Source organism: Callospermophilus lateralis, chromosome 7, assembly GCF_048772815.1.
Source record: "Callospermophilus lateralis isolate mCalLat2 chromosome 7, mCalLat2.hap1, whole genome shotgun sequence".
Lineage (NCBI taxonomy): Eukaryota > Metazoa > Chordata > Mammalia > Rodentia > Sciuridae > Callospermophilus > Callospermophilus lateralis.
Genome location: NC_135311.1, coordinates 122,451,972 through 122,461,489, shown reverse-complemented (window position 1 = coordinate 122,461,489; position 9,518 = coordinate 122,451,972). Strand labels below are relative to the sequence as shown.

At 63.2% G+C, this 9,518-nt stretch overlaps 1 protein-coding gene across 1 annotated transcript; it reads right to left on the bottom strand.

The window, feature by feature from the left end:
• Positions 1 to 1,129: 1,129 nt before the first annotated feature.
• Matn1 (matrilin 1) lies at positions 1,130 to 8,666 on the bottom strand. Its single transcript, XM_076863075.2, has 8 exons — positions 8,573 to 8,666; positions 6,985 to 7,331; positions 5,121 to 5,343; positions 4,145 to 4,270; positions 3,294 to 3,710; positions 2,616 to 2,768; positions 1,810 to 1,890; positions 1,130 to 1,179 (listed from the first exon to the last, which is right to left on the bottom strand). The coding sequence occupies exons 1-8, from the start codon at positions 8,664 to 8,666 to the stop codon at positions 1,130 to 1,132; spliced, it is 1,491 nt and encodes a 496-aa protein (XP_076719190.2).
• Between the last annotated feature and the right edge of the window lie 852 nt (positions 8,667 to 9,518).

Below are 9,518 nucleotides of genomic sequence, written 5' to 3'. Positions count from 1 at the left end.
CCACGTGGCTCTTGAGTTTTGTTAGTGTTGTTATTCTGCCTCCTTGAACTGCCTCTGAGGAGGGACTCTGGGTGGCTCTGGGCTTCTTGTAAGGCCCTGGGGGTGGGGGAGGGGCCTGAGGTCGGGAGTCCTTCCTGCAGGGGGCTGCTGTCTGTGCTGGGGGTGGGCGAAGCCCAATGCACCAGGAAACAGGACTCCATCGGGGTGTGAGGACAGGGTGAGGGTGCCCAGGCCGACCTCATCTCACTCACAGTATGCCCCCCATGGACCCCCGGATACCAGAGGAGGCACCCCCACTCTTCTCCAGGGTGACTGAGAGTCCCTTAGGGACAGAGAGTGTGTCTCAGACACCTGCGGGGCGCAGGACGCTCTGTAAGCATCTGATGTCTAAATGAGCAGCGCGTGAGCAGATCAACCCTGTCCGGTGCCCTTTAACTCTCCACGTCCCGCTCCTGGACCCAAGGCCTGCTCTGCAGCCGACCCCTGCCGAGCACCACCCAGGCGCCCAGCCTCATCTGTGAAAGGGGGCGGCTCCAGCCTGTCCTGGTGGGGCTCCGGGTGGATGAGATGAGACCACGGAAGTGAATCTGTCACTGAATAAGGCAGGACAGCACAAGCTGGCTTGTCATCGCTGTTCCCACCCCTTTTGCTGTCCCACAACCGCCATCAGCCCTTCTTCCTGGTCCCCCGTAACCACACCATCTCCGGCCCGTTCAGTGCTGAAGTCGAATCACATTTAATTGTTCTTCATCAGGGACATCAGAAGAGGCTCACAGCACTCCAAGTCAAGACAGGGTCAACTACAAAATCCAGGAATATATTAAGCTCTGGATCAGAAGAAAACGCACACACGTCTCCGGCACTCCTTCACGCCCGCCCTCCCTCGGGCACACACACGGGCTCCCAAACATCGTCACGCGCTCCTGACAAGCACACGGGGACATGCCCCTCCAGCCCCCAGCCAGCGGGAGGCAGGGCTGGGAGGCCCGGAGCTGTCCCAGCACCTGGCCCCTCCCGGCGCCCTCACTAAAATGGCAAAGCTGGAGGACTCTGGGCTGCAGGGACACAGCAGGACTCTGAGCCAAGCTTGGGGTCGGGAGAGGGAGGCGCCGGGGTGGGGACAGCGACCTCAGACGACTCTGTTCTCCAGGACGGTCAGCCGCTTACTGACGGCTTCCAGTGCACCCGGAGTTAAGGAGAGGAGCAGCCTGGCCAGAGCAGGGGGGCGCTGGCCCTGGCCCCACTTCCTGTTTCCCCCAGGGAGGCCCCTCTTCCGGAGCTTTCTCTCACCCCTACACACGGGTCCTCCCTCTGTCAAAATGTATCCACTGGTGTCCACTGGTCCTGCTGATGATGGCGCTTTCCAAAAGCGCAGCCCCACTGTGCGCCCTGGGCTGTGCCCACATGGGTTCAGCCCTGCACAGTGCCCACCTCTTCCTGGCTGAGCCAGGGGGCTGCTGGGGACCCACCCCCACCTCTGAGGGCGGGCTGGCCTTCACATCGTCACCATGAGCCTGTGAAGCGGGGAGTCCACCGGGCCCGTGCTTTCTGGGATTTGCCCTGGACTCTTGTCTGGGTCCTGTCCCTAGAATCTGGCCTCTGCCTCAGTTTACCCTCTAGGAACCTCTGCAGCTGAGAGGCCTTGTGCCAAGGCAGGTGCTAGCCTCTTTGACCAAATCCCCAGAGGCAGCCGGCCAAGAGGAGCCACCCCAACCACCCCCCAGGGCCACGTCTCCCTCCTGCCCCACCACGCGCCGCCCCTCCTGCTGCTCTTGCCCCACCCTCCCAGCAGCCCCTGGGAAAGGATATGCTTCCGGGTCAGGGCCTGCAGCAGCCCCTCCACTTTGGCCTGGAATCTCACGAGGGACTCACAGGCACAGGGGTCTTCCTCTGCAAGGGACAAGAAACAGGGGAAGAAAAGGGAGCCGTGTGGTAGTGCCCAGGGTGGGGACAGTCCTTGCTCAGGGCCTGCATCTGGAGTCTTGGGGGACTGAGGGGCCTGGGAGACCTGGAGGAGTGGCAGCACCACAGCCCTGCCGGGAGCCAGGGGCCATCCCTGGACGGCTTTCCAGCCCCTCAGAGCCTGCCAGGAGCTGCAGTTACAGCAGCTGGGCTGAGCGCCTGCTGTGTGCAGGACACTGTTCCCGGCCTCCCCTGTGTGTCTCAGTGACTCCTCAGCCCACCCTCTGGGCTTCATGGAATCCACTTGCCCACGGCCATCAGTGTCAGAGCCAGATGCGCAAGTCCCCTTGGCTCTGGAGCCCAAACGCTACCCGGATGTGCCACCTGGCAGGAGAGCCAGGGAGGACCAGGGGAAGAGCTGGGCTCTGTCCTGGGTCCCAGGTTATTAGCAGTTGTCCCCTCCCCGCTGGCCTTGGTTTCCTGTCTATGAAATGGGGATTATACTCCTACCAAATGACGACCTGGAGAACAGCACGGTGCAAGTAGTGAGCGTTCGGCACCCACATCTCATGGTGTAAGAGCTGACCTGGCCAGCCCGCCTCCTGGTGCTGCCAACCATTGGCACCACCGGCCCCTGCCTCTCCCCTCCCCACTCTGTTCCAGGATGCCTGCGTTCCCCACGGAGCCCCTGCCCCGCCTCCCTCCTCACTCACCCACACAGATCTTCTTCTGCAACTTCTTGCCGATCTGGTTGATGGTCTTGAAGTCAGCCGTGTAGAAGTAGTGCTCGGCCACAGGTTCTGAGGCGATTTCCCTCAGCTCGTCCTCCACGGCATTGCCCACTCCCACCGCAAACATCTTAAAGCCTGCCAGAGAAACAAGAAGAGAAAGGTTAGCTGTGGGGACCGGCAGTCATAGGGCTGAGCCTCCTGGGAAAGCCTGGGCAGCCAGCACCAGACACCTCCTAGTGGCAGCTTCTGGAATTGCAGGCACAGTGCCTGGGAGAAGAGCAGGAGGAAAGCAACCCGCACTGGAGGTTTTTTCCCACCCACGGTTACTATTTCCCTCATTCAAAAGTGATAAAACTGAGGGTCAGGCTTGTTCCGAAGGGGGTTTGCCTTCCAAAATTTGCTGTGTTTGGGGGAATAAATGTTCAGTTGGAAAAGTTCCAAGTCTCACCTTCAAAAGGACAACAAGACAAATCACTGCTTCCCTAGGGCCTCAGTTTTACCATCAATATAAAGAGAGGGCTGGACTAACAAATCCTTCCTCACCCAGATGTACCTGGGTTCACGACACTAATCCAAAGACAAGATAGACTACAGCTGAGCTGTGCCCATGCGCAACCCTGGCCATCAGTGGTGTCCAGGGCCCGGGCGGGCAGCACCTACCGAGGTCCTTGGCCTTCTTGGCAGCATCGTTAATGTAGTCCTGGCTCCGGCCATCAGTGAAGACAATGCCCACCTTCTGGGCGCCGGGCCTGGCCCCGCTGGACACAGTGAAGGAGTTGTCAATGAGGTACTTGAGGGCAGCGCCGGTCATGGTGCCCTTCTCCATGTAGGACATGTTCCGCACGGCCGCCTTGATGTCCTTCTTGGTGTGGAAGCGGCCCAGCGGGAACTCCTGGCGCACAGAGCTCGAGTACTGCACCAGCCCCACCTGGGCCAGCCTGTCGGACACGTCCAGGGTGTCCACAATCTGGTTGATGAACTTCTTCACCAGCTCGAAGTTCTCTGGCCGCACGCTCTTGGAGCCATCGATGAGGAAGACCAGGTCAGTGGCCGAGCTGCCACTGCCTCCACTGCAGACTGGGGAGGGTGCAAAGCAATGAAGCCTGAGAAGCGAGGCCACCATCCCAGCCACCGGCTGGGCACCCACCACACGCCAGCTCCGGGCTGGGGATCAGCCCCTTTATCCTCGGAACCCCCTCCACAAAGCCAGGGTTGCTGGCCCCTTTGTACAGCATTGGAAACAGCTGCTACATCCCACAGGTCGGCCGTAGTGGAACCGAGGTCTGAGCTCAAGACTAAGTGACTCTTTCCACCACACTAAACCCGCTGTGAAAAAGAAAGGGACTGCAGTCAGGAGATGACTCTCTGCAGACACCAAACACCTGTCTGCTTGGAAGGCCAGTCCAGAGGCAGAGTGGGGGAGGCCTGCAGGGGTTTCCTGGGGAGAAGCCGAGGTTCCGCCCCTCCTCCCCACCGCCCCCGCCCCAGGGCTTGTCCACCTGCCTACTGACCATTGCAGGTCTTGCCATCACTGTTCAGGGTGAAGCCCTCCTGGCAGGCGCAGGTGTAGGAGCCTGGGGAACTGAGGCACACCTGCTCGCAGTCATGGTCCCCTGTGGCACACAGGTCTGACACCACTGGGGGACAAGGAGAGACTCAGATCTCACAATCACAATCACTCGGACATCTCAGCACAAGGCTCCTTCCCGATCAGGAAAGAACGGGGCCCCTCACACACAGGGAAATGGACGCCTCAACTGGGGTGTGTGATGGTCCAGGCCCCAGAGCCCCAGCCCAGGGCTGGGATCACCGCACCGGGGCCAAGGTCTGTGAAGAGGGTCATAATGTTGATGATCAAAAGGAAAGTCCCTCTAAGAGGGGAAAGGCCACAGGAGCGGGGCCTGCACTCTGTTTTGTTCGCTGCTGTGTCCTGAGTGACCAGAAAGCCACAGGGTAAAGAACACGGCGCTTGAAACTCACTCCGTGAAGCTGCTAAAAGCCACGTGGGGCGCTCGGCACCGTGCACCGCCTCACCGAATCCTCGCACCCGAGGACGCACTCTCCGGAGACCCGATTCACACGTGGGAACAGCCTTCCAGACCCCGCCCCTTTGGGCTGGTCGCATCCCTAAGAAACCCCCCACAGGCCCTTCGGCCCCCTCACCCTTCCCAGGTACCTCGAACCCTCCTGTGTCATAGAGACTTTCGTCGCCCCAAACCCATGGCGGAGAACACTCCTGCTGGGTTCAGGCACTTGCTTGGTCCCTGCGGGGACTGACCGTGAAGGGCTCCTGGCACCTCCGCTCTCTGCGCTCCGAATGCAGGACAGGACCGCCCAGCATCAAGCCCTCCCTGGCAGCTCCCCGACCTGAGTCCAATCTAGGCTCCGCCCCCACTCGCGCAGGCCCCGCCCCCCGGCCTGGCCCCACCCCGCGCTTGGCCTCAGCCCCGCCCCCAGCCCGCCCACCCCGCCTGGCCGCCTGCGTACGGCAGAAGGCCTCCTGGAACTTCCTGGACAGCTTCTCGATGACGCTGTAGCTCTCCACGTAGTCCACGTGCTCGTCCTGCGGCTCGCTGGCCATCTGCCGCAGTGTGGCCTTGTCCACGCGGCCCACGCCAATGGCGAACAGCTCAATGCCGCTGGCCCGGGCCCTTGCAGACACGTCGCGCACGCTGTCCTGGGGCCGCCCGTCGGTCACCACGATGACCACCTGCGACACGCGGGGGCATGTGAGAACCAGCCCTCCCTCCCCTGGCTTGGCTCTCCAGGAAGCCGAGGGGATTCACGGAAGAGGAGTTGGAGGCCAGAGAAGCCAAGCGACTGGCCCAGAGTCACACAGCTTGTCGGTGTAGGGGCTCCTTCTCCCGCCTGGGTTTGGTCTGGAAAGAGAAGCTGGCTGGCCCGAGGGGAGGCAGGCTCCTCTGACTGCAGGAGTGGCTCAAGTGTCCAGGCTTCTCTGTGGGACCGGGTAGGGCCATGTCTCTCCCATCAAAGTGGAGCTTCTGCGGACTGTCCCCCTCAGGGGGCTGTGGAGACCCCAGGCTGCTGAGAGCCATATCCGAGTGGGCACGGCCCGGGTTGTGTCCCCGGTGCCCTCCATGAGGGCCTTCTAACTAGAGCCTCAGTGTGGAAGGAATCTCCAGGCCCTTCCCAGCGGCTGCCTTTGGGGGCCAAGCGAGCGCACTCAGCACGGTGCGGCCCTGCGCGGTGGCCACCGGAGGGCAGCCGAGGCTAACAAATGGGGTTACTGCCTCCAGTCTGTGGCGTGGACCCCTGAGATCCGGGAGGGAGCCCCACCGCTGCCACCCAAGGAACCCATACCCGGAAGGAGGTTGTGCCCCTGTCTTCCCCGAGGTTCCTGGGTTCCGCACCCTGAAGAGGGTGGTGCTGAGCCCCCACCTCCCCCGGCCCTGGCAAGACCTTGGCCTCAGTACCCTGCAGAGTCCGGCAGGGTGAGAATTGCTGCCCCACAGGGGTGGCAGGGCTAGGGAGCCAGGAAGCGGCCACTGTTCATCTCAGCTCCTGCCTTTGAGCTGCAGCCAAGCTCAGAGCCTCCCTCTGCCTTGGGTCCCTGCCTGTCCCAGGCCACTGCTCTGACCTGGGGAACACAGTCAACTCTGGAGCTGTGCCTGCCACAGGTGTCACCACCAACAGCCTCACCACCTCTCCATTAGGACACCTGGCCCAATCCTGCAGGCCCAGTGCTGAGCCCGGAAAGAATGACAGTGTGGGTACAAAGCCCTTGAAACGCTCAGCACCCTCCTGGGGCCTGGCTGATGGCAACGTGGGGTGCATTCCCCTTTCTGAGACCCTGCCCTCAAATGATCATCAAATGGAAATCAGTTGATGCAATAGGGCTGGTTGGGTGCCAGGCGTCCCCTGAGCATCTTATGCCTGTGGCCTTGGTCCTTAGGGCAGCATCGTGACCCCCATTTCACAAGTGAGGAAACGGGCCTGTGGGGGGGTGCAGACAGCACCAGGGAGTGGGCTGGCACCCCTGCAGGAGGTGGCAGGGTCCCCGCCTCCCCTGTCATGCACCTGGCCTGTCGCTGCCTGCAAGGAGCTCAGAAGGCCTGGGGTCGAGGTCATGGGAACTGAAATGATCCCGTGCTCCCCAGGTTCAAGCTGCTGGGCGGGGGAGGCCGGGAGTGGTGGGTCCCCACCCAGCTCCGTGGCTCGGCTGGAGACCTCTGCCTAATGATCTCCCGCGTCCCTCAGTTCCCCCCACTGCGAGGGGACCCCCTCAAAGGAATGTCATGTGGGTGAAAGTGGAAGCCCTTAGCCCAGAGGAGAAGCCTGGGGACCTCAGTTCCAGGCCACACTTGTGCCAGAGAGGGTCAGGTGTACGCACCTTGCTGATGTCGGGGGACCTGGAGCGACCGCCCTCCGCGTTGCTGAAGGCCTTGGTGATGGCGAACTGGAGGGCCAGGCCAGTCATGGTGCCTGTGGACAGCGGCTGGATGTGGCGCACAGCCTGCAGCAGCGCGGCCTTGGAGCTGTGGGCCCGCAGCGGGAACTCCTGCTTGACGGCGCTGGCGTAGTTGACCACGCCCACCCGGGTGGCATTGGGCCCCACATCCAGCGACTCGATGACCTGGGACAGGAACACCTTCACCTTCTCAAACTCCACGGGTCTCACGCTGCGGGAGCTGTCCACCACGAACACCAGGTCCGCGGGCCGCGTCCGACAGAGGTGCCCTGGGAGGGGAGGGAGAAGGCAGAGGGCACAGGTCAGAGGCCCAGCGGCGGGCATCGGAGCTGGCAGAATCCAGACGGAGGCCTCGGGGTTGGCCAGGTCCTGTTGTCACTCCGTGTGTGGACGCTCTGGCATGTGGTGTGCAAAGGCCACCTCTGAGCCCAAAGGAAGGACGGAGGAGCCATCCAGCCTTGGGCAACCCACTCCGTCCCCTACCCCTTTCCTCACCCGGGCGGGGAGCTGACCACCCCTTCCTGACAGGAGCCTCCAAAGATGAGCCGCAGTGCAGCGGGAATCCAGCCTGCGCTGGCCGTCACCCGAGCGCTCAGGACGCCACAGCCTTTGACATGCACCTTTTCAGCCCTGGCTTGTGGCCAAAAGCAGGAGCAGCCATTTCTCAACACTGGGCAGGGGGCGCTGAGGGTGAGCCCCGCCTTGAGGGCCACCCGTCCCAGCTCCCGGCCCCTTCACCTGAGCATCGAAGCGAGTGGGCAAAGCAGACCCGGCTCCCCTCCGCGGAGGGACCTGCTGGCTCAGGCCTCCAGGGCCAGGGAAGGGAGCAGGCATCCCTGGTGGCCACCTGGGCAGCCTGACCAGCCGGGGCCCGAGACAACCCCAAGGAGCCGCGTCCCTCCAGACTCCCGGGAGTTTCAGGGATGTGGAGTGAGGCGCGCCTGGCCTTAGGTCCCCGCTCAGCCACTCCGTGGCCCTGGGCAGGTGGCAGTGCGCATGGGTAAAAGGAGGTCCAGAGAGGGAGAGCGAGTGGGCCAGACCACACAGCAGTCGCTCAGCCCCGGTGGCTCTGGGGCTGCCTCCTGTGGTCTCAGGAAGGCCCTCCCCTCCCAGCCTCAGTCTCCCCGTCTTTACAGGAGACCTACACGTTCTAGGACGCGGGGCCCAGAGCTGAAGCTCACAGGGCCGTGGTCCCGTGGGAGCCCGGTGGGGTGGGGCTGCGAGAAGGGGAAGGGGCTCTTGGTCCCCCGATCTGTATTCATCAAAGAGCCCGAGCCCCGCCCTGGGCCTGGCAGCTCCAGACGTCCACGGGCCCTGGGAGCCGGGGTCCCTGCAGCACAGTCCCTGACGGCCAGCCTGCCCTGACCCTCGTCAGCATCCCCACCTCGTGCCACTCCTGGCTCTCTGCCCCTCCCCGTCCTGGGTCCCATGAGCCTCTGCCATCTCGCCACCAGCCCGGGGCTGTCCCCCAGGGCCCCTGGCCATGTCCCCCATCCCACGCCCCCCTCACCTCTGGACTGGGGGGTGAGGCCGAGGCTCCGTGGAGGCCGGAGCAGCAGCAGCAGGCCGCAGAGCGCGAGGCTGGTGCCGGAGACCACCCTCATGGCTGTGGCAGCAGGGACAGCGGCCGGCACAGTGGTGGGGGCCAGCGGGTCCCCGTCTTATCAACCCCGCTGCCCGCCCAGCCTTCCGGCCGGGCGGACCCCTCTGAGGTGGGGACAGCAGCCCCAGCCCCCAAGTCCCCGGGCGGGGCCGGGCTGAATGGAGGTGTGTGTGCCGGAGGAGGCCTGGCCCCGCGCCCAGCCACAAGGGCTCCTTTGCCTGCAGAAGCAACCGGAGCCGCAGCTGGAATTCAGGAAATCCCAGGTGGGCGGGTGGCCCTGAAGGGGCTGGGCGTGATGGCTTGAAGCTGCCACCCAGGGACCCTTGCCTGGCCCCAGCCCTGCCCGCTCCTCCTTCCCACAGCCAAACCCTCCTGCACCCGCAACTCGGAACCCAATTTCCTCCTTAAGCACTTTCCCTCCTCCAGCCTGTCCCTGCCTGTCCCAGCTGTCCCTGGATTCTCCTCCAGACATAGCTGGCTTTGCACATGCCAGGCACGTTCGGTCCCCTGACTCTGCCTGGCATGATCTTTCAAGATCAGAATGGCAACCAGCAGGTACCTGTGCTCTTAGCACGTGTAAGACGGTAGGGGAGAGACCCAGAGCCGCTGTGTGACCACAGACAAGTTCCTTCACCTCTCTGTGCCACAGATTCCTCATCTGGAAGCTAGGGGGATATTGGTGCCCACCTCCCAGGGTTAACTTGAGGGGAAGAGTTGCAGGAGCTGTCCCCGGGTCCCACGCCTGTGCTCTCAGCCACAGGTGAAGGTTGGTGGCCTCTCCCCTGAGCCCACTCCCCGTGCCTCCTGCCCTGTCCCCAGAGCTGGTGAGTATCCGAGGATTCGCCTCTGTCCA